The sequence below is a fragment of the Pseudovirgaria hyperparasitica genome, assembly GCF_010093815.1.
Source record: "Pseudovirgaria hyperparasitica strain CBS 121739 unplaced genomic scaffold EJ05scaffold_12, whole genome shotgun sequence".
Lineage (NCBI taxonomy): Eukaryota > Fungi > Ascomycota > Dothideomycetes > Acrospermales > Acrospermaceae > Pseudovirgaria > Pseudovirgaria hyperparasitica.
In genome coordinates this window covers 252,513-273,403 of record NW_022985560.1, presented here as the reverse complement: position 1 = coordinate 273,403, position 20,891 = coordinate 252,513, and the positions used below count along the sequence as shown (strand labels likewise).

The 20,891-nt window shown below is 50.8% G+C and overlaps 8 protein-coding genes across 8 annotated transcripts; 3 read left to right on the top strand and 5 right to left on the bottom strand.

Moving 5' to 3' along the window:
• Positions 1-102: 102 nt before the first annotated feature.
• Positions 103-942, bottom strand: EJ05DRAFT_441552 (alpha/beta-hydrolase; the record flags this gene model as incomplete). Its single annotated transcript, XM_033741995.1, has 1 exon — positions 103-942. One exon carries the CDS (start codon positions 940-942, stop codon positions 103-105), a length of 840 nt encoding a protein of 279 aa, XP_033598326.1.
• Positions 943-1,377: 435 nt separating this feature from the next.
• On the bottom strand, positions 1,378-3,334 carry EJ05DRAFT_477937 (uncharacterized protein). Its single transcript, XM_033744345.1, has 3 exons — positions 2,620-3,334; positions 2,024-2,574; positions 1,378-1,974 (listed from the first exon to the last, which is right to left on the bottom strand). The coding sequence occupies exons 1-3, from the start codon at positions 2,863-2,865 to the stop codon at positions 1,755-1,757; spliced, it is 1,017 nt and encodes a 338-aa protein (XP_033598325.1). The 5' UTR covers positions 2,866-3,334; the 3' UTR covers positions 1,378-1,754.
• Positions 3,335-4,221: 887 nt separating this feature from the next.
• On the top strand, positions 4,222-7,075 carry EJ05DRAFT_80890 (FAD/NAD(P)-binding domain-containing protein). The gene is made up of 2 exons (XM_033749986.1): positions 4,222-6,614; positions 6,955-7,075. Exon 1 carries the CDS (start codon positions 4,516-4,518, stop codon positions 6,595-6,597), a length of 2,082 nt encoding a protein of 693 aa, XP_033598324.1. The 5' UTR covers positions 4,222-4,515; the 3' UTR covers positions 6,598-6,614; positions 6,955-7,075.
• Positions 7,076-7,584: 509 nt separating this feature from the next.
• On the top strand, positions 7,585-9,141 carry EJ05DRAFT_80658 (Di-copper centre-containing protein). Its single transcript, XM_033749984.1, has 4 exons — positions 7,585-7,888; positions 7,941-8,103; positions 8,157-8,838; positions 8,896-9,141. Exons 1-4 carry the CDS (start codon positions 7,707-7,709, stop codon positions 9,015-9,017), a joined length of 1,149 nt encoding a protein of 382 aa, XP_033598323.1. The 5' UTR covers positions 7,585-7,706; the 3' UTR covers positions 9,018-9,141.
• A 730-nt stretch (positions 9,142-9,871) lies between these two features.
• Positions 9,872-11,501, top strand: EJ05DRAFT_502346 (secreted chloroperoxidase; the record flags this gene model as incomplete). The annotated part of the gene is made up of 6 exons (XM_033747238.1): positions 9,872-9,976; positions 10,033-10,118; positions 10,170-10,318; positions 10,456-10,696; positions 10,758-11,042; positions 11,111-11,501. The coding sequence occupies 6 exons, from the start codon at positions 9,872-9,874 to the stop codon at positions 11,499-11,501; spliced, it is 1,257 nt and encodes a 418-aa protein (XP_033598322.1).
• Positions 11,502-11,618: 117 nt separating this feature from the next.
• Positions 11,619-16,211, bottom strand: EJ05DRAFT_467292 (uncharacterized protein). The gene is made up of 4 exons (XM_033742839.1): positions 15,958-16,211; positions 15,871-15,910; positions 12,211-15,817; positions 11,619-12,159 (listed from the first exon to the last, which is right to left on the bottom strand). Exons 1-4 carry the CDS (start codon positions 16,059-16,061, stop codon positions 11,876-11,878), a joined length of 4,035 nt encoding a protein of 1,344 aa, XP_033598321.1. The 5' UTR covers positions 16,062-16,211; the 3' UTR covers positions 11,619-11,875.
• A 208-nt stretch (positions 16,212-16,419) lies between these two features.
• EJ05DRAFT_80576 (PDT-domain-containing protein) lies at positions 16,420-18,011 on the bottom strand. Its single transcript, XM_033749983.1, has 2 exons — positions 17,602-18,011; positions 16,420-17,458 (listed from the first exon to the last, which is right to left on the bottom strand). The coding sequence occupies exons 1-2, from the start codon at positions 17,659-17,661 to the stop codon at positions 16,454-16,456; spliced, it is 1,065 nt and encodes a 354-aa protein (XP_033598320.1). The 5' UTR covers positions 17,662-18,011; the 3' UTR covers positions 16,420-16,453.
• A 105-nt stretch (positions 18,012-18,116) lies between these two features.
• On the bottom strand, positions 18,117-20,281 carry EJ05DRAFT_477933 (peptide chain release factor eRF/aRF subunit 1). Its single transcript, XM_033744344.1, has 5 exons — positions 19,769-20,281; positions 19,668-19,717; positions 18,482-19,613; positions 18,243-18,429; positions 18,117-18,179 (listed from the first exon to the last, which is right to left on the bottom strand). Exons 1-4 carry the CDS (start codon positions 19,896-19,898, stop codon positions 18,425-18,427), a joined length of 1,317 nt encoding a protein of 438 aa, XP_033598319.1. The 5' UTR covers positions 19,899-20,281; the 3' UTR covers positions 18,117-18,179; positions 18,243-18,424.
• Positions 20,282-20,891: the final 610 nt, after the last annotated feature.

Here is a 20,891-nt window from a genome sequence, read left to right as displayed (position 1 = left end):
GATAACACGAAGTTCCAAGGCCGGAACCTCTATCTGCAAATGAGGCTGAAACGTGCGACTTGCATAAGTAGGACAAACAAGCCTCAAATAATAGAATTCATATCAACGGCGATACGGCATGCCCTTCGTGCACGCCGTTCTAGGCACCGATGGCTCTAGCGCGTTAATAACCACACTCCAAATCCACGTATCATACGCCATCCCAATATGTCCAACCGGATCATCAGGACAAAAGTCTTGCACAACAACATTGTTGACTCCCGGCTCGTCCACCCTCGATGTGTTATACGGCGTTACCAAGCCATCCTTTGTCGAGATGATAATCGTATATTCGACACCATCCTGCGCAATCGGCGTTCCATCATTCAGCCGCGCAATCGCAGCTCCATCCGGCCCCAGATCATCACACGCCGCACACCCAACCGTCTTCAGAATCGTCCCCACAAGCTCACGCGTGAGCTTGCCACCAACATACGCCAGATCATACAAATTCCCAAAATCGGTACCGTGCGTCGGCGGCGCAAGCGCAACTACACTCCCCACCAAGCCCGCCAGTCCACCAAACTTGGCCGTGTACAAGGCCTGAAACGCGCCTTCGGAATGACCGACGATGTCGACTTTCGCGGCGCCTGTCTTCTGCGCGACGGTCCTTATGAATGCTGCGATCTCCTGGGATGACTGTGCGATGGGCTGCAGGCCGCCGACGAAGGGGAACGCCGGGTAGTCGCCGTATGTGAGGGCGTAGGTGCAGAATCCGCGCTGCTGCATATGTGTTTGGAGCACATTTAGGTCCTCGTCCTTGGTAGCGCCGAGACCGTGCAGGAAGACGACTGGGTTTGCGTGTGTGGCGCGGCAGGCGTAGTTGTTGGAGCCTGGGGCGGGATAGACGCCGACTTGTTGTCTTGGGGCAAGGGGTTTGGTCGGTATGGCGTTTACGGTCATGGAGAGGGTGCTGAGGAGGAGTGTGAGGATCATGGTGATTGCCATCATTTCTACGGTGACGCTGGGGTCAGACGGCCACGGTGAATTGGGGTTTGTTTTGAGGACCCAAAGATATCAATCTAAATAGAGATTGGCCAGGTCTTACACCAGGTAGGTCAATGTGTAGTAAGGTAGTGTATATATACTTATAAAAAAACCGTGTGTAACAATGTAGAGCATAAAAATAAAAATCGACGGTTGCTGCATTTGGCCTGTGGTCAACGGCTGAACAGCCATTACAAGTCCGCCTTTCCACTATTGGCACGGGTTCGCGGATGCCCGCACGAATAACATTAGCTGCCACGCCGGGTGGCTTTCGAAGCCTTGGATAATACCGCCACAGTTACCAATCGACAGTTCCGGCTTACGGTTTATGGATGCTTAATATAGGGGCCGGGCCCGTGCGAGTATAAGCGTCATTCTTCGTGCGCAGCGGAATGTTTGCATTGCCCACAAGAAGGAATGATCTGCACCAAAGACAGAACAGCATCAGTATAAACTGAGTATAAAATGCAAGGGTTCTCTCTCACTTTACTTCTTCTTATTGCTACCTGGACTTTTTCTTTCGAAGAGACTACCGGAATAGTCATATGACGGTATGAGTCAATGTCTACACACGAATAGTGTAGATGATCAAGTTTTCTTGCCGCTCGGTTCACTTCTGTAATAACAAACAAGCTCGATGAGCTATGCGATCAATCTCTCGAGAACGTTTTGCAACACAAGTCAAACCCCATCAACACTCTCACTACGTCTTATGTCTGGCAGACCGCTCATTTCCCCGAGCCGTAGCCTGGGTGGTTGCTCCGTCTCGGGGAACAATGCTCAACTACACTGAGTGCTTCTTGGATGCTATATTGGGGCAAATTCTTCACTGAGTTTCCAAATAGATCATCAAGTGGGGTCATCAGAAGAGCGTGGCCCCATCGGAAAAGCTGCACGGCCGCTGGAGGCATTTGTAAGGCCTCTATCCCACCTCGCATTAGTATCATCCTGCAGAACAGTTAGCTACTGGTGCAGAAGCGATTTGTGGTTACAGTACTTTCGATGTGCATCATGGTGGACTCTCTGGGCGAGCTGTCTGTCTCCATATACATGCTCATGCACGGCCAGCTGTCCCACGGCAAGGATGACAGCTGTACTACAGCGACGATCAGGGTCGTTCAAAGCTTCATTCAAAGAGTGAACAGCAAGTGACCTGAAGTAGAGTGCTTCAGAAACTGGCAATTTGCCCTCTGCCACGGGGATCCCAGAAGCCATGAACAGAGAAGAGTAATACAGTGCTGGTTCTGTAAGGTCCAGTTGCCTACACCATCGAACGTATACCGAAAGCTGTTCCATAGGAACCTTAATCGGGTGGCTACTCTTCGGTATAACATGATTATACCAAAAATCTGTAAGCCACTCACGCCGCGATTGGATGGCTGGCGTGTACGCAAATGGATCTCTCGCACTGGCATTCATCAGAAGCGGTAATGGTAACGGCTGCCTAACCAACAGCTCGCCGACTTGAGCTTTCCTCTTTTCGGAACTTGCATCAGTAGTCTTGTAGCGATCCTTTGGGTTTGACGTGCCACTTGATTTGACACGGGGCTTTGCATGTCAGCCTTGCCCTGCAAATATCTTGGCTAAATGTACCTTATTTATCCCCTTGACAGTCTTGCTCTGGACTTTGGTTGTCGTCTTCGTTGTCGTTTTGTTTGTCTTTGACTTCTCGGGCTTCTTGCGTGTTCGAGGTGCGACTTTATGGCTATGTGCAGCAGCTCGCGACCAGATCACTTTCTTTATCGCCTGCGGCTTTTCACGATGGAGCGAGCTCGAGTCGACCCAGACAAAGTTCGACTGTGAGGTTCCAGGTGTTTCATCTTCTTTGGTGGGACTCATGACTTCTCTGTGCGAGGCCGAAATGATGAATCGATGAAAACGCACGCGGTTGATATTATAGGAATGGACGGAGCAAGCATCTGGGACATTCTCGCACTGCAGTGCGACGACTTCGGGACTGATGCTGGTTGTCTGATGCACCAGCAAGGAACACTTCGCTTCACTATGACACTGGCGAGACTCAGTGCACAGTCTGTGATGACGGCAGATACCTAGAGATAGGGCCCGAGGACTGAGGATGTGGTATGCTTTGGCTTCTCTTTGCTTTTCCACTGATGACGAGAATCGGCCTGGAAATCGGATCGGCTTGAAAAGTGGGGCCAAAGCACTTGGTCACGTGCAGCTGAGCAGATCTTCGGACGATTTTCTCGAAGTCTACCGGAGACGTCTCTCGTGTCATGCAGGACGCATACGGCGCGGCGCTCTTCCAAGAACATGTGGTATCGTTATAAGACCAGCTAAGCGGATACATGTATATTAGTTTAGCGCAGAGGGAACAAGGGGCAAGGGGTAAGGGGCACCGGGCGGGGCACCGGCAGAACCAAGATGTCGACGTCTCCGGCTTTCCCATGTCTAGTCCAACTTCGTAATGATAATTAACATACATACTTTCAACCATGCTCGGATCCTATCAAGTGTTCTCGGTAGACCATGGTCCATGTGGTGTATCACATAACTCCGCTTACTCAAAGCGTATGCTAGTCAAAGCCAGAACGTCTATCTGTCTGATCGAAGCGGCGAGGGTCGCCCCCATAATCAAAATGCAATACTGAAAACAACACAGAAAGTACCAACTCGTAGCCTCCGATACTCGGGACATCAGCAGCAAACAACATTACAAATGGCCAATTACCCGTATCGTCAACTTAATATGCGGAGCTCCACTCGTTGCGCCGCACATATACGCCGCTGGTGACTCGCTTGTACAGCCGATGGATCACAGGTCCGCCCAAGCCAGGAGCACCCAAATACGAAACCGAAAACTCGATACGTGCAGTTTGCAAAACCCAAAATATATGTCTAGGGACGCGGCGGGCCGCCTTGAATGCGTACCGCTCCATCTGCCGTAGCGGTGATGATATCGTTAATGGCGCACTAGAAATGCGCAATCGTGCCTCGTTCGATACCCATACCTCGGGTCAGGCCGGTGCCTGTGTCTGCTCGACAGTTGCTAACGACCATCTCTGGACGTTAAAGGATCAAAGAACACGGTTGATAACCGAATCCTTACGCCTGTAGGGTTGTACATATGCAGGTCACTCAACATCCGGCCTCGCTAGCCCCGCACCATACGAGCAAATCACTGGCCTGGTCGAATACGAAAAATAAGACTTGCCCTGGTCGGAGGAAACTGCCCTCACGACGATGGATACCCAAAACCCCTTCCTCCTATCGCACCGTTGCATTCTACATCGCCCATAATGTAGACTGTTGACTACTACTTACTGGCGCGGGGCGATATGAACGCCGGCGCAATGCACTATCAGCGCTGCGCATCTATATACTCTGCATCTGTGCCCATTGGCTCCACCTACACATAAGTATATCTCTGATACACAGCATATCCAGCCTCGGACTCATATTATCTTTGGCTTCAACACCCAGCAAGGCAGTTCCACCACCTTTGCGCCATCAGCACATCTCTCCCATATGTCAGCACAAGTCGCACAGCCCAACCGGGGCATTCATCTCGATGTTGACCATCTGAAGAGAGCGTACTCGCCTCGATCTCCCCTTGCAGAGGGTGAGCAGGGTGCCACGCTCGGTATAGTTGGTATCGACCCGTCCAAGCCGAAGGCGATTATAGATTCCAATATCCATGTGGAAGACAAGCTTCGCGCTCGTCAACGATATCGCGAAGAGCGTGCCAAGCGCCTCGGTGGTTTCGCACAGTATCTGGATCCAGCCAGCTCACAACATCTTTCAAGGTTCGCAGAAGACCCCTGGATAGATCCAGTCAGACCGAACTTCGGTGCGGCATTCCCAGAGCGCTGCAGATTTCTCATCGTGGGAACAGGTATATCTGGTCTTCTCTATGCCAGGAATCTCATCAAGGGTGGCTTCAAGGTGGGAGATATTCACATGATTGATACTGCCGGTGGATTCGGCGGGAGCTGGTACTGGAATCGCTATCCTGGCATCATGTGCGATCTCGAAGCATCTATATATCTACCAGTTCTAGAAGACCTGAACTATACGCCGAAAGATCGTTATGCAAGTGGTGAAGAGATCCGGGGATATCTCAACTCTCTTGCTGAGCATTACTCGCTTCCATCGGTCGCCAGCTTCCAGACTCAGGCTCGATTCATGCAATGGGATGAGGAGAACAAAGAGTACAATGTCACCGTGACGCAAAAGCAATCGGGCCAAACAGGGGATCGTGAAGTTCACTTTAAAGCAGACTTTGTGATCATGGCGGCTGGTGTCCTAGATCGACCAAAGCTACCCGCTGTTCCTGGCATTGATAGCTTTGGGGGAGACTCGTTCCACACGGCACGCTGGGACTATAGTATCACTGGCGGCGCTCCAGGTAAGGGTAACTATGACCTGTTCAAACTGCAAGATAAGAAAGTCGCAATTGTCGGCACGGGTGCGACAGCTGTCCAGGCAGTACCGCATCTCGCCAAATATGCCAAACACTTATACGTCATTCAGCGTACTCCTGCCGCTGTTGATGCTCGTGATAATAAGGCCATCGATCCACGGACCTACGCCAAAGATGTAGCTACTCACCCAGGCTGGCAACGCGAGCGTCAGGCCAACTTCAATGCCTTCACGAACAAAGAAGATCCGCTGCCTTCGGTCAACATGGTCAACGACGAATGGACACGCTTTAACACTTATTGTGCCGTTCTTGGTACCGGACATCCGGGCAAGGGCTTTGATGGCAGCCGTGAAAAGCTCGGTGATTACATCGAGCTACTCCACGAGATCGACATTGCACGCCAGGAAAAGATCAGGCGCCGTCTCGATACTATTGTCAGGGACTCAAAAACCGCAGATCTTCTCAAGCCATGGTATGCAGGCTGGTGCAAGCGCCCCTGCTTCCACGATGAATACTTGGACTCGTTCAATCAGTCTAATGTTACTCTTGTATATACGAATGGTAAGAGTATTGAGGGCGCATCTGCATCCGGCCTCCTTGTCAATGGTAAGGAGATTGACGTCGATGTCATCATCTGGAGTACAGGCTTCAATCCGACTGGCATGATAGATCCAGCCACACGTGCAGGCGGCATGCAACTCATTGGTCGCAACGGTGTCAGCATGCGCGACACATTCGATTCTGGCGTGGCCACGCTGCACGGTGTCATCTCCCGTCATATCCCAAACGTGTTCTTCGCTGGGCCTCTGCAGGCGGCCAACGCCGTGAACTATACATACACTACAGACTGTCTATCCGAGCACTGCGTGTACATGATTCAATCCGCACTGCGCCGCTCAGGTGGCGCCAAGGTTGCGCTTGAGCCTTCGGAGCAAGGTGTGCTGGAATGGGGTAATAGAATCGCGAAAGGCGCAAGTTTGCTTGGCGCCGTGGTGGGCTGCACACCTGGGTATCTCAATGGTGAGGGTGCGGCGGATCGACCCAAGAGTGCAGGGGAGCGTGCAAAGGGTGCTAGGGGAGCGACATACACTGGCGGTAGCGAGGCATTCATGAGAGAAATAGGGGAATGGAGAAGAGAGGGAAGTATGAAGGGTATGGAGGTGAGAGTACAAGAGAATCGGTCGTGAAGAAAGGTAAGATGGAAGTGAGTGTACAGCCGTTAACCACGCGTGATGGACTTTGACAAGGGTGCCTCTGGTGACATACACGACTACATGGCTGTGTTGTAGACATGGTCAGGATCCGTCTTTCTTGCAGCAATAAGAATGGTAGAAGGCTGGGCTAGATATTAGCTAGCACTTTCTATCTTCATGTGCCCCGTTGTGCTCCTCTTTACACCGTCTAGTTCATGGAGACTACGCTTTCATTGTACTCTATGAAGTGACTTCCTCGGGCTTAAGACGTTTGTTGCAACTCTACACTCGTTGTCTTCCACTCTTGTATCTCTACATTCACCCCCAACATAACTTGGCTAACAAACAAAGGAAACACCTAAGAGTACACCGAGACCTTGGTAAAACTTTATTGGAAACACGGCGGATATGGTTTGCCCTTTCGATGACGTTGAAACGAAGCTGCGATTTTTGATGGCATGACCCTCCTTTATATTAATACCCCGCACTTTGATACTGCTCGGATTTCGGAAAGCAAGGGCCTTCCCCATACGGACGCGAGCCGTGCCGGAGAGAAGAAGCTCGTCATAAGATAACCATTGCGTTTACTTCCGCGTACTCGCTACTGGTCATGCTATACATAGGACCAAGGCTTGACATGCATAGAAGAAGCCGGTACGTGGAGTCTGAGCCTCATGCCGAGTACTTGGCGAGCAGCGGTTGCTCTCGAACCATGAGGCCATCATCACTAGTTTTTGGGGAGATTAGACCCATGAGGAGATCAGTGTTCGGCCCGGGAACTAATCATGCCCCTATACAAACTACTGGCTTGCGCAATTACCAGCTTGGCGAGGCCAGCATTGGGCCTCTGCGTTCGTGAATTAAGACTTTTTTCGAAGACTATTGACTGGAGGGTGAGCTCACTTGATCATACGTTGCGCCTTGGCATAGTGTGTCGTCAGTCATGTCCAAATTTAAGGTCAGATCAGGATGTCGCAAGAGGAGTCCTGGGAGTCGGCGTAGCTACGACTATATGAAGGACCAAGGTACCTCGACAATCATGGCATTTGTGGTCATGCTTCTCAACCCTCCCTCGAGACTCAAAGCCTAAGACTACACTCGCTATGAAGAACCTTATATCCTTTGTGGCCACTGTCGCGGTGCTTCTGTGTACTCCGGTCTGCTCTCGGGGTATTGACCCTCCAGCAGAGTATAAAGATATCCAAAAGACATATCTTCGCAGTGTCAAGTCAACTCTTCCTTCTGGGAAATGCACGGAGAAGAACATAGCCGTTCGTAAATCATGGTATGCATAACCTTTGTCGGGTCCCACCCACTCTCTAACACTCTCTCCCTAGGGACAAACTCTCCAAGAAAGAACGTAAGGCCTATATCGACGCCGTCCTATGCCTACACTCTGCCCCATCCCGCGCCGATCCGGCATTGCATCCTGGCAACCGGAATCGGATGGACGATTTCGCCTCATCGCATGCTAACGTCGTCCTACGCTCTCATGCCAACGTGAGTATATCCGGAAACCTCAGCTTGACAGACTCACAACTAACACTTAGTAGGGTCTCTTCCTCCCATTCCACCGTGGCTTCCTCCATGTCTGGGAACGCGCCCTGCGTGAAGAATGCTCGTACACCGGATACCAGCCCTACTGGGACATTCCGCGCTGGGAGAACGATATTGCAGGCTCAGCTCTCTTTGACGGCAGCTCCACATCCCTCGGCGGCAACGGCGAGCACCTTGCCAACCCGCCCCCCAAGGTCTTCCGCATCGATGCCAACGACGGCAATCCGCCCGCTGAGTTCACGATCCCGCCTGGTACGGGTGGTGGCTGCGTGACCACAGGTCCCTTTGCCGCAAACGTATTCAACATCTCCATTGGCCCCGTAACTCCCGGAAATCCGCCTCCTAATGACCCGATGGGACGCAACTACAACCCGCGCTGTCTGACCCGCGACTTTATGCCTGGCCAGACGACGCGCTTCCTGAGCTGGGCTAATATCACAGAGACTCTAGCGCAGCCAGATATTGCGGCGTTTAGACCGTATGTCGAGAGCCCGGATGGGCCGCATGGCGCTATGCATGCGGCAGTCGGAGGCGCTGTGCTTGATTTCTACGTTAGTCCACTGGCACCGGAGTTCGTCTTCCTGCATGGCTGGTTGGACCTTATCTGGGCGTTATGGCAAGGGCAAGATTGGGAAGCGAGGAAGAACGGATTGGCGGGGACGCTGACTTGGTTCAATCGTAAGTTTGCTTTGTATGAAATAGTGACGGTACGTGCCAGTAGCTGACAATACGCAGGTCCGCCCAGTGCTGAGGCTACGCTGGATGATATTCTGGATTACGGCGATGTCGGCCCTCAGATCCCTGTTAGGGATATGATGAGCACGACTGCAGGTGGCCTCTGTTACCGGTATGAGTGAGAGAATACTGGAAAGATCTGCTACTCGGAGTTTAGATTGTTTTTTGGGTATTGGAGTTTGACCTTGAACTAAAGGAAGCTTATATGGATCACACATCCGAAATGGACGTGCCTTTCGTAGGGTGATCATGACCATGAACCTGTGCCTCCTCTTGACTGTATATCTGGGATGCACCCAATGCAAGTAGCATCAGTTCGTGAGCTGCTTTTCCCACGGTTACCACTAATGATCCTGGTCCCATTGTGTCATGATCGTCGCGTCCGTTCGATGCAGACCTCGAAAAGGGGTTGTCAAGGCGAGGAACGACTTCGCCTCAGGCAGTAGTTCAGCACCTTGCTTCACATCAAAAACTCCTGCTTGCATACACCACAACACCATTGCAGCAGTCCGTATCTGCTTGAGACGTTTACCCCGCGCGAGACGTTTCGTATCAGCTACCAAACCTCTACTACATACACATCACTGATTACTACGCGATTCCATAATCCCACGCCAAGCTCCTCGCAGCCTCGGTCGTCTACATCTGAGACAGAGCTGACCAATGACATCTCAAGGGATTACCCACGCCACATGGGAGCTCCCGTCCAGTACCACGCTAGCACATACACTTATATCCCAATATGGCATAATACGGTCTTATGAACGTGCGACCAGCGCAGACCGTTATACCCCAAGCGTCCCCAAGATGCCATTTATATTCACATGGCTACACTATAATAAACGTGTACCGAGGCGAATGCTAAGGAAACTTTCTGGACGTGGCTGAACATGAGGAAAAATCAATGACCTTAAATGCTATCCATGCGCCGATCAGAGCTGGTCATACCGCCAACAGGAAGAGAACTTTCGAAAAAATGAAGGCAGTCTTTGCGATCTCGTCGTTGGTTGGGCTGAGTGCCGGTTGGGCGTTTGTTGCAGAGCAACCAGGCGTGGATCATTACCTTTTGAAGAGGCAGCAGGTATAGTCAAGAAAGCAATTTTGGAAATCCGACTTAGAAAGCTGACTTGAGACCAGACTCCGGCACCCGGTCAACCCGGAGGTGCGGATACTTGTCCGTTCAATCCGGACCACAAGGACGCGGTCCCGGTCAATGACAAATTGTGAGCACATCGGTGCAAAAGACCCAGTAACGTGATTGCTGATCGATCTAGTCCGTATAATTATGCCAAAAACGGTCTTCCTGGAAGGGGGCTCGGAGGCTACCTCGTTCCAGCGATCGGTGACGAAGACCACAAGTACATTGCCCCGAAGTCGACGGATATTCGTGGGCCATGTCCTGGCTTGAACGCTGCTGCAAATCGTACGTACTCCTTTCGGCGGCACGAGGTGCATTAGTCTGGTGATGCTTCAGGAAAGACGATGCTTGAAATGTTACAAGACTGAAGTTTCGCTGCCGTGCCCTATCTCCCCAGGTATGCTGGTCTAACAATCGAGCAGATGGTTTCATTGCTCGTGATGGTATTACTAAATATACCGAACTCATCGATGCCGTACAGAATGCCTACAACATGGGCTACGACCTCGCCAACTTCCTCGCTGCTATCTCCATCTACATCGCTGATGGTGATCTCGTCACCTCCAAGCTCTCTATCGGCTGTGACGCCACAACTCGAACTTCCGTCAACCCGGCCCTGACCGGCAGCCAACCGGGTCTCGATGGGCACAACAAATTCGAGGCGTAAGTACCCCATATCCTCCCTCTCAAAGGCAAGAAATCTAAACAAAGGCCCACCCAACAGTGACACCTCGCTCACGCGCAACGACTACTTCCTCGGCAACGGCGACAACTTCAGCTTCAACGGCACGCTGTTCGGCCAGATGGTCAACACGACAGGCGGCTATTTCGACGCCTACGGCATGGCGAAAGTGCGCTACAACCGCTACGTCGACAGCCGCACACGCAACCCACAGTTTTCCTTTGGTCCTCTCGCCATCTTCACCCATGGCGCCGCCTCGTTCGTCTACGAGATGTTCCCCAGCGGCACCGAGGACTACAGACCCACGCTCGCGAACACTGCCGCATTGTAAGTCGTCCCCTCCTTTCCATTCCTGCAATCACGCTCGTTGGAATTCCTCCCACTAACACGCACAGCTTCGGAGCAAAGAAAGAGCGCGACGGCTCCTGGAGCCATATCCCAGAGCGCATCCCCGACAACTGGACGACGCGCGCCACGCCCTACACCTTCCTCGATGTCGCAGCGCAGACCTTCAAGCTGTACACGCAGTACCCGGTGGGCTTCGGGGGCAACGTCAACGGGCAGTTTGTCGGGCTGGACTTCCCGCCTTACATCAAGGGCGGCAACTTCACCGGCACGGGGCCGAGTGACTTTGCCTGTTTATTCTATCAACTGATTGCAGGTCCGATTCCCAGTAGTCTGAATGGCATTGTCACGCCGACTGTGGAGGCGTTGGCTGCGGCGTTGAAGGCGATCGATGGGCCGCAGTGGGAGAATTTGGGGTGTAAGATTCCGGTTACGAAGTGATCGCTGGTCGACGGTATAGGCACGCTAGCCACATGTATATAGAGAGGGAGGTCTTCATGATAATCCTTATACATCACTACATACTACCATGCACGTCGTAACGAGAGCTAACATGGTCTGAATTGTAAAGTACAAGATCGACGTTATGTGAGCCTGATCCTTCTGGTTTAGGCGGTTCAAGAACGGCCGCAGCATACTTCCAGGACCATCCGGAAATGCCGTCGGTCTCAACTCGCGCCACATGATACGTACTTGTTGCTATGTACGATCCAATTTCTACTGTATAGTAAACTCAATATGTACAATAAACATGTCAGCATTCATATATACATCCTCCTCAACCCTTCATTCCACTGTGTATCGCAGGACCCCTCTCACGTCTGCCCCTCTGCTATCAATTTATACTGCTTCCTCTGCTTCCTCCATTTCGGATTCATCTTCTGCTTCGTCTTTCCAATCGCCTTTGCGATATTTGGGAAGACATATTTCTCACCCACATACGCAAGGCAAAAGTTTCCCAATCCTAATGCAAGAATGAAGAGCTGAAACTGTAGCGACATATCTGTAAGCTCCATCAGCTTGTATAGCCAGTGGGCTGGATCGAATAGCATGTAAGATGCAATAAGCATCGTTACAACTATTGTTATGACGAAAGGTACTAAAGACTGTTAGCAAACACCTAACATTATGGGTGTAGGAGAAGACAAACAATTGCGAGCCATACTCTGCCTAAACGGCGGGCCGACGCTAAGCACAACTGAGAATAGGATGTACTGATAGCACGAAAGGAGAAAAAGAGTCGTATTTTGGGAATTCTTCGAGTTCGAGTGGTTCTTGTCCAGAATAGGAGGTTGGTACCACGGCTGCCGCTGCACGAAATAGAACCCGACAGCCTGAATGAAGATGGTGATGACGATTTGCCCGACGAGTGGTGTCAAGACTTTACGGCTCACGAGCGACGCAGTTGGGCGTTTGCGAGACAACTCCCAGTACGGTCCTGTCCAACCCATAAATATCGCAATTGGCAGAATGAGTAATAAGTCGATGAATAGAAACTGGAAATCGCCGAGATTGGATGCGCTTGCGTATAGAAAGCTGACGGACGTGAATTGAATGGCGGAATACAAAGACATGTATTTGAAGCAGCTAAAGCTCGTAACCAGTGCAGCACGACCCTCGCGAATGACCTGAGGGACGCACGAAATGTCAAAGACTCTGCTGGTGAATGGTGCCGCGACCGATGCCTCAGCTTCCGAGAGGGAAATGCCCACATCTGCAGCCTTCAGGGCACCACAGTCATTTGCACCATCTCCACAGAAGCTGACACAGTAATCGATACTTTGGAGCTTCTCGACAAGTTCGTGTTTCTCGTCGGGGGACATGCGTGCGAAGACTTGCCCACACACAAGCATCTCGCGGAGTACTTTCTCGGAGGCGTAATCAATGATCCATCGGAACACGTCGCCACTCACAGCGACCGAGTAGTTCCTCAGATTCGTGATATCGTATGGTAGCGAAGCATCAGTCTCTGCAGGCGGTGGGAGTGGCTTGAGGGTGTGTTCATCTAACGTGTAGATAGGATTGTCAACACTCTCCCAACTTAGCTTAGCCAGCGGAGTCCCCGAGTTGCCTTCGACAAAATGTGGTACGAAGCAGTGAGCAGTCCTATCGATGAGGTTACATTCACGGCCGACACTGATGGCAGTAAGGATGTTGTCTCCGGTGCACATGACCTTGCGGATTCCAGCATTGGTCAGCTCATCAAGGACGCCCGCTGTCGTGGGCTTGAGCTTGTTTTCGAATATGATAAAACCTAGGAACTGAAGATCGGATTCTGCTTCATCGCGCTTCATCTTCTGGACCTTGATCCAGCTCATCTTCGGTATCACCTTAGTCGCGCAAGCAATGACTCGATACCCACGGTGGGTGTAGTAGCCGAGAAGTTCTTCGTAGTCTGGTGGAAAGCTCTCAGGCTTGCAGATCTCGGCCATACATTCAGGTGCACCCTTGACGAATACACTCCCATCGCGTGACCCGAATTGCCGAACAATGACGCTGGCTCGTCGGAGTTGCGATACAAACTCGAAAATTTTCAAGACGCCGAGCTCAATTGGGGTACGATTAGGTCCTTCATTGTTATCGATATCGTACTCTGACCCTGGTGGTGGTCGGGCCACAGATGGAGAGAGTTTGTGTTGATCGTCATCATCAATGTTGCCGTTCCGCTGCTGGCCTTCTTCGAAGACCCAGCCGGTATATTCGAACATTTTGACATCCAGAGGGTCGCCAATGAGCTCACCATCTATCATTCGCAGTGAATGGCAAGTTGTCATTGTGTACAATATAGCCTTGTTGATGTCATAGTCCACGGTAGGATCTCGCTCATACTGATTTCCTGGTAATAGATCAGAGGCCTCGGAAAGAATGTCACTAAACCTGCTAGGTTGGGCAACTCGTACACCTAAGACGTCGAGACCGTCTTCTGTCAAAGTTCCAGTCTTGTCAAAGCAGACGACGTCAACCTTCCCGCCAACATTGACGCGCTGCGGACTGATGCAAAAGATTTTCTTCTGCTTGAGTCGACTCAATGCGAAATTAGTACCAATTGTGAGAGTTGCCGGAAGCGCTGGAGGGACGACAATGGTAATCAAATCCAATGCTCGAACCACGATAAGATGCCATGCTAGGCCGAGGTGTATAAAATTGACAAATGATACAATGAATCCGATGCCAGCAATACCACCCATGACGGAGATGTAGCGGAATGAGTCACGGTAGAACTTGAAGCCAGATGGTTTCGGGAACAACATTGAGCGGACTAAAGCCCCTTTGGTGGTGTTGAAGCCGGTTCTGGCAACCATGGCGATGGCGGCGGCTTCGTCGTCCTTGTCATCCTGTGGTCTGCGAGCTCGGATGATTTTCGTGCCACTGAAGAGCAAGTGTCTAGCAACGTCCGCCGGTATGGCCGTTGCTCCAAGGTTCAACGCTGCCAAAGTCTCATCAACTGCAGGGATCTTCGAGACTGGAACAGACTCCCCAGTAAGCATGCTTTCGTTGACGATGCAGTCTCCCGAGAGAAGCAGACTGTCGCATGGGAATTGTGTCAGATTAGGATCTGTGATTTCATAGATGTCGCCGGGAACGAGCTCGCTCGACTCAACATAACGCCAGAAGCCATTTCGTAGAACGCGGACGTCGCACTCGAACCTTGATACTTCGCGCAATCTTCTCATAGTCGCTTTGGTTTCCAGTAGTGTAGCTGTGATGGACACGATAGAAATGACGAAAATACACACTGCGTAATAGTAGTACTCATCCAAAGACCAAAGAGTCAGACTGGCGATCTGAAAGACATAGAACGGGTGGAAGGCCTCGTCTACAAGCAGCTGTCCGGTAGTTTTCTCCTCGATGTCTATGACGTTCTTTCCAAACAAAGTCTCGCGGTATTCCTTCTCATCAGTGTCGAGACCTCCGCGGATAGCCTCGATTTCTGTCCAAGAGGGATCCTTCCAAGTCGTGCCCAGCATGAACTTGTCTCTGAGGGGATTGAAGCAAAACCTTATGTATCGATAGTCCAAAGTCAGTAGCTCTTTTACCATGGGATCATCATCCTCATGATAGTCACCATGAAGATCTTTATCCTGTACACCAAATATTGTGGATAGCGGCTTATCATAGCCTACCCGTGAGATCTGTATTATCTGCATCTCGCCCCATTGATTTTCAACGACAACCCAGTCACAATCTCTCAATGAAGTCGGTGAGCCCGTGATCTTAACATACCACCTTGGTAGCCAACGAAATAGAAGCCATGCTAGGCCACCTGTGCATATACACATCGTGACGTAGATGGCGAATCCGATCATGGAAGTCTGGAACCCAGCAACGACTATCGTGAGATCCTCCGTAACAATGTAGATCTTTTGGCTCACTCTCCCATCTCTCCACCCATCGCCCGATTCAATACTCGTCCGGGAATGCAATCGTAATAATGGCGCGCGCGCTGATCCGGAGGACCGTCTGGAGTGCTTCGAGTAGTTCGACGATTTGCGCCGAATCGAATGTGGGCGGCGGCCGTTTTCTAAATCCTCGCCCTCTTCTGCATAGCCATCAAAGTCTTCCATATTGCCATTCAGATCACCATTCTCTTCCTCCTCAAAGACATCTTCCTCCGTTATCTCTGAGCCTTGTTCGTCGTCATCGTCGTAGAAGGCAAAGCTCGTTTGGCTAATGGTAGAGTCTGCCCGAGCTCGAGTTCGGTGCGCGAAGGAAGACACGCTCATGGGAACGCTTTCAGACATAGGTCCTGAGAAGATCTAGCACCTTATCAGTATGGGACACAAGTCAGGGTAACATACGGTATGCGGACCTCGTCTTGTGCCATCTCGACATCTTCCATGAAGCTAGCTCTATGTTCGATCAGTATCGCAATAGTGAGTCGACCTCAACCACTCACTCGCTCATGATTGATCTTCTTCTATATGCGTCGCTGCTTCGTCGTCGTTGCAGCGAACTGCTGCGACGCACGGCTGACCCATGTTCGTGTGCGTCTTCATTCATGATTGCTTCTGAGATCCAGGATCTTTGTTCGTGCTATAACATATCGAGGACTGTAAACAGTATCGCCCTAAAAACAAGGTTCGCTAACTCTGTCAAAACAAATGCGACCTCATAAGGTATGAGCTTCGCAGCGTTGGAGCCGCGATCTATGTTTTTAGCGGGCCGACGTCACTGGCCGGAGGTCCAACTCAAGCTTCGTCCTGAGCTGTAGGCACCTTCAACCTCCACATTATCTTGGTCGCTTGGGTCAATTACACAAGATCACGTACTAAAGAATTCTTAATTATAGAATCGATTCACTTTGCTAGAGGAGTTGCCGAGTGATGCAGAGTAGCTTCCTTCGTATGTAAGTCTATCAATTCCTGCCCTGCTTCTCTCAGCATACTACTGCATCAAGATACCTCATCAATTTTTCCCAGTGGCCGACATTTTGGTAGCAACATGTTCTCCCAGCTCCCCAACCATCTCCATTCTCTCGCAACCTTTTCCAAGTCCCGCAATGCAGCATTGACCGCACCGGTATCTTCTTTTAGCCGGCGACCCGTCACCTCCACAAAGAAGATGTAATTCCAAGACGCAATCCCACTTGGCCGTGCATTGATACTCGTCAAATTGATATTATAAGGTTTGAACACAGCCAGAGAATCTGCCAGAGCCCCTGGATCGCTATGTGAAATGGTGAATGAAACCAGTGTCTTATATGCCGGAGTGTCTGTGTCAACTGCTCCACCATTGGAGTCACCATTGCTCTGGGCTGAGTGGTTCCCACGCCGTAACACAAAAAAACGTGTCTTGTTGTCGCTTGTATCCTCAATTCCCTTTGCAAGCATGTCGAGGTCGTGTACCTGTGCTGCAATTTCGCTGCTGATCGCAGCCGTCTCGCCGGACGTATCGGCAGCTACGATTTCAGCAGCTCGAGAGGTTGATGAGACATCTTGTCGTTCGATACCCTTGAAATAGGTTGTCAGGAACGCATTGCACTGTCCCCAAGCTTGCGGATGCGAATACAGCTTTTTGATGCCCTTTAGCGACACAAGAGGAACGGCCCGCGGGATGGCTGGGCTCGGGTGAGCAGCCGTAGGCGTAGCATGGCCGCTGCTATGGGGACTGGTAAGCGCCGACGTGGTAGCAGCAGAATGTGCCTCTTTTGGCATATGACCGACCAAGCAATGGTGTACATCCACATAGACTTCGCCGCAAACGAGAATATCAGGATAGCGCTGATGGGCATCCGCGAAAAGGTCCAGGGTGAAAACTACGCTACCATTTGTACTGTTCTCGAAGGGAACAACGCCTCTTGCACATGAGCCAGATTGTACGGACTTGAATACATCTTCAATTGATACCTGTGGCTGGAGGTCATATTTTGACGAATCTGAAAACGCCTTGAGTGCAGCCTACTATGCTTAGCAAGATTTCATGTATCAGATAACGGAGCACAAGGACGCTAAAACTAGATAAAGACATAGTAAAGCTACTAGGTTATCGATAGAACACGGTGCGCACGAGAAGAAAAACCAGGGTAGAAATATCCGCTTACTTGATGAGTGTATGAGGCTCGAGGGCCGAGGAATGCCACCCCTTCGTGCGGGGTGTTCATTGCAAGATTGAGTACATGTATGTAACCACGGAGAAAATTGAAGAAGCTAATATTCAGCCAGAACTATGTAGATCAGATCTCGACTTTACACTTGCTATTTTCTAGGATCAGGTAAGACGGAGCATGCGTGCCTTCATCGGTCGCCGATATGATGCACGCAAAAGCAAATTCGGTGCGGACCGAACGACCTTAGGGTATAGTAGACACATGACTAACCTGTAGCACAATATTGTAGAACGTAAGATCCACGCCTAGATTCGCTTTCAGTCCCTATTTGTTCATCTGGCGAGCGAAAGCTATCATTAGAATTACAAGTCCAATGAACATTCTACGAGTGATTAACACGTGGAGCACTTTATTGGCATTTCAACAACTAGCAATCTAAACACATGGCTCAGCAGTTATATTCTTGGCTGATATACGAGCCAAATGTCTCCTACTTGCTCAATGCCCCCATATAAAAAACCTTAAAGCTCTGCACTGTAGCAAGCCCATTTTGATGCTCATCGAGTCTGATACTGCTCTAGTCAGTGAACATATAATATAAGGCTTTATCAACGATGAGATGGGGAAAAGCCTACAGCATCAATGTAGTCGGTCGACATTATAGCCTGGCGTAACAGGGAGAAGCGAACGTCTCGTCGCTCGTCCCGAGTGCTGGGGTGTCCTGTTCATTCGGACACGTAGAGCGAGGAATGCTCCCAGGGCCTGACGCGGCGAGCCCCTGGGGTGCTTCCTCGCTCATTGCGAGGGTGCGAAATCGTCAATCTTGTCATTCGTTAGAAACTGGATCTACTCAAAATTCGAAAGCTATACTTACCATCATAAAATTCATCTTCGTCGTCGTCGAAGTCTGCGAGCTGCTCAAAGTTGAGCTTGTATCGCAGAATGGCACCTATGCCACCGAATCCCTTGACGAATTGGTTGCCCTCACTGGACCTATCGGATACAAACTCAAGAGTGGCGCCAAAATCACGGTACTTTTCTGCAAGCCATTCAAGGAATGGCATCTGGTCGGCAATCTCCATTTCCTGTCCGGTCTCTTTGTCCATAAACAGCGAACGATCGGATTCCTGAAGCTTGTTTGTATGCAAAATGATCTCTGTCCCTTCTGAACTCTTGAGCGTCCATCGAGTGATCTCGAGATTCTCGAATACGATGAGGGTTTCCGCGGCACCAGCGTCGAGCGCCTTCAAGGTATCCTCGACACCATAACAGACCTTACCTGTGTCCTGACTGATCTCGTCGAAGTACTTATTGATAAGTTTCTTTTCCTGGATGAACTTGACGTTACTCAGCGTCTCTCCTGATAGCTCAATGGCTTGATTGAATCCGTTTTCACCACCGTACGAGACATCGACGACCTTGATGACTTTGGACTGGAGGCGGTTGTCGAACATATCAGACTGATTGAGGTCGTTCTTGAAATCGGCGGATCCAGCAAGAATGAGACCGGCCACGTTCACTTTGTCCGCAGTGATGAAGTTCTGGACGGCTAACTCAGCGACCTTGCGAACGTAATTGTGACGCTTCTCTTCACGAAGACGTGCGAAACGGAGTGCAGACTGCCCACCACGGCCGTGCTTTTTTGGTAAATCAACGGAGAACTTGTGAACAATATCACGAGTATTTCCGCTCAAAGTACCAAAGAGCGCTCCGTTACCGTCCATAATGATGAATCCGAACTTCTGGTCCGACTCCAGCAACTCGCTCAGCGCTTCAGTATGGAACTTGTTGTCGCAAAGATATAACGAAGTGTTGATGGGCTTGAAGGGCTCAAAATCGATGTTAATCTTCCGCTCCTTTCCCTCAGAAGTAATAATTTCACCGCAATATATGACAAGGCCGTTGGGGGGTACTTTTGAGTATAATTTGAGACGCTGCTGGGTGGATGTGATGGCGGATAGAACCGAGAGACGATTGACGCGGGATTTGATGTTAGATGCCGTGCCCTATATCATATCAGTATGTATTTTATTGGGCATGCATGTGTCGTTCAAACGCACGTATTCTTCAGCCAACATCTTTGCCGCACGGGGGATCTGGTCCTTGGGTGCTGTGTGCTGTTAGGGAAAGTGTATGCAGACTAGAGTGAATGGACACATACGGATGATGAGCGAGATCATGGAGGTTCCATTACCACGAGCGGCTTCGAGACGTTTGATCAGTTTCTTGACCTTCCATATCTCGATATTTTTTTCGGCGTCAGCGCCTTGCCCCTGCGGCGGTGCGCTCATCTCGGGCAGGTACAGATAAACCTACTTCCAAAGATGCTCGACGCAGGTAAGAGTAGTGTCGTTGGCGCAGAAGCGGACAAGACACGAATGTGTTGAAAAGAAGGGAAATTTTGTGGAGAGGCCAGTGTGTATCATGTAGAGCGACGAGGGGTACGGCTACGAGTTTAGCGGCGGTGTGTTTTCGCTTCCAGTCACGAGTCCCGCAGTCCAACCCAGTCCAGCAACCCAGCCCAGCCACAGCCAATGACCTCAGTGGGCTCCTGTGGCGGCTGCTTATGAGGGGGCAGCAGTCAGGAGTTGGAGTCAGAATAATGATTGCAGTCAATCTAGGTCATTGTACCTATGAATCAGAAACCAGCATTATCCTTCTGTTAATCACAGCAGCACATCCGCCGTTCTAGAAGGGCTGAAGATACCGTGGCGCCTACGGAAAATCCTGTTGTGACGGCAGCGGGGGGGGGCGGGAGGCCAGTTTTTTTGGGGGGGGCAGGGCCGGGCAGCGCGAATTTACCATGCAGACCTCGCGGGGGCACCTGGGGCAGCAATTATTAGTCCTGCTGATAGGTACGTCTTTCCTTAGGTAAGGTACTAGGGAGGTACCGTAATTGCTGCAGGTGCACCAGCTCCTACTTACTACTCTCTACGTACCACTGCGCCTAGTGGTCCCTCTACAGAATCACGAAATCTTCTTGCTTGATATCCGACACTACAACATCTGCATCCATGGGTGAGTGACTGGTGCTCAGATTCCAGAGCCTAATCCATAGCTGATTGGTGCGCCGCCAGATGTCATGCTAAAACGGGCCGTTAGATAGCAATCTGAACCGTCGATCGGCTGCGATATCAATCTCACGATTACGCTCGCTCTCATGACCTTCCCAAGCTTCCTCACCCCTTCTCCGCCCAAGTCCTCCTCGGCCCTCAACACTCTCCCTTCTCTTTTCTGTGTCTTCAAACTTAATCTGCTTTGCACATCCTCATTTGCCCTCTCCT

What these genes read in the sequence shown, in the direction of transcription:
- EJ05DRAFT_477937 (XM_033744345.1), bottom strand. Translation starts at nt 2,865, where the DNA reads ATGAGTCCCACCAAAGAAGATGAAACACCTGGAACCTCACAGTCGAAC. An exon ending in CTGTCAAGGGGATAAATAAG is followed by an intron (nt 2,575 to 2,619) that starts GTACATTTAGCC and finishes TGACATGCAAAG; the next exon opens with CCCCGTGTCAAATCAAGTGG. An exon ending in CACCATGATGCACATCGAAA is followed by an intron (nt 1,975 to 2,023) that starts GTACTGTAACCA and finishes ACTGTTCTGCAG; the next exon opens with GATGATACTAATGCGAGGTG.
- EJ05DRAFT_80890 (XM_033749986.1), top strand. Translation starts at nt 4,516, where the DNA reads ATGTCAGCACAAGTCGCACAGCCCAACCGGGGCATTCATCTCGATGTT.
- EJ05DRAFT_80658 (XM_033749984.1), top strand. Translation starts at nt 7,707, where the DNA reads ATGAAGAACCTTATATCCTTTGTGGCCACTGTCGCGGTGCTTCTGTGT. An exon ending in ATAGCCGTTCGTAAATCATG is followed by an intron (nt 7,889 to 7,940) that starts GTATGCATAACC and finishes CTCTCTCCCTAG; the next exon opens with GGACAAACTCTCCAAGAAAG. An exon ending in GACGCTGACTTGGTTCAATC is followed by an intron (nt 8,839 to 8,895) that starts GTAAGTTTGCTT and finishes GACAATACGCAG; the next exon opens with GTCCGCCCAGTGCTGAGGCT.
- EJ05DRAFT_467292 (XM_033742839.1), bottom strand. Translation starts at nt 16,061, where the DNA reads ATGAATGAAGACGCACACGAACATGGGTCAGCCGTGCGTCGCAGCAGT. An exon ending in AGAAGATCAATCATGAGCGA is followed by an intron (nt 15,911 to 15,957) that starts GTGAGTGGTTGA and finishes GATCGAACATAG; the next exon opens with AGCTAGCTTCATGGAAGATG. An exon ending in GCAGAGTATGGCTCGCAATT is followed by an intron (nt 12,160 to 12,210) that starts GTTTGTCTTCTC and finishes AACAGTCTTTAG; the next exon opens with TACCTTTCGTCATAACAATA.
- EJ05DRAFT_80576 (XM_033749983.1), bottom strand. Translation starts at nt 17,661, where the DNA reads ATGAACACCCCGCACGAAGGGGTGGCATTCCTCGGCCCTCGAGCCTCA. An exon ending in GAGCCTCATACACTCATCAA is followed by an intron (nt 17,459 to 17,601) that starts GTAAGCGGATAT and finishes TAAGCATAGTAG; the next exon opens with GCTGCACTCAAGGCGTTTTC.
- EJ05DRAFT_477933 (XM_033744344.1), bottom strand. Translation starts at nt 19,898, where the DNA reads ATGAGCGCACCGCCGCAGGGGCAAGGCGCTGACGCCGAAAAAAATATC. An exon ending in CATGATCTCGCTCATCATCC is followed by an intron (nt 19,718 to 19,768) that starts GTATGTGTCCAT and finishes AACAGCACACAG; the next exon opens with CACCCAAGGACCAGATCCCC. An exon ending in AGATGTTGGCTGAAGAATAC is followed by an intron (nt 19,614 to 19,667) that starts GTGCGTTTGAAC and finishes GATATGATATAG; the next exon opens with GGCACGGCATCTAACATCAA.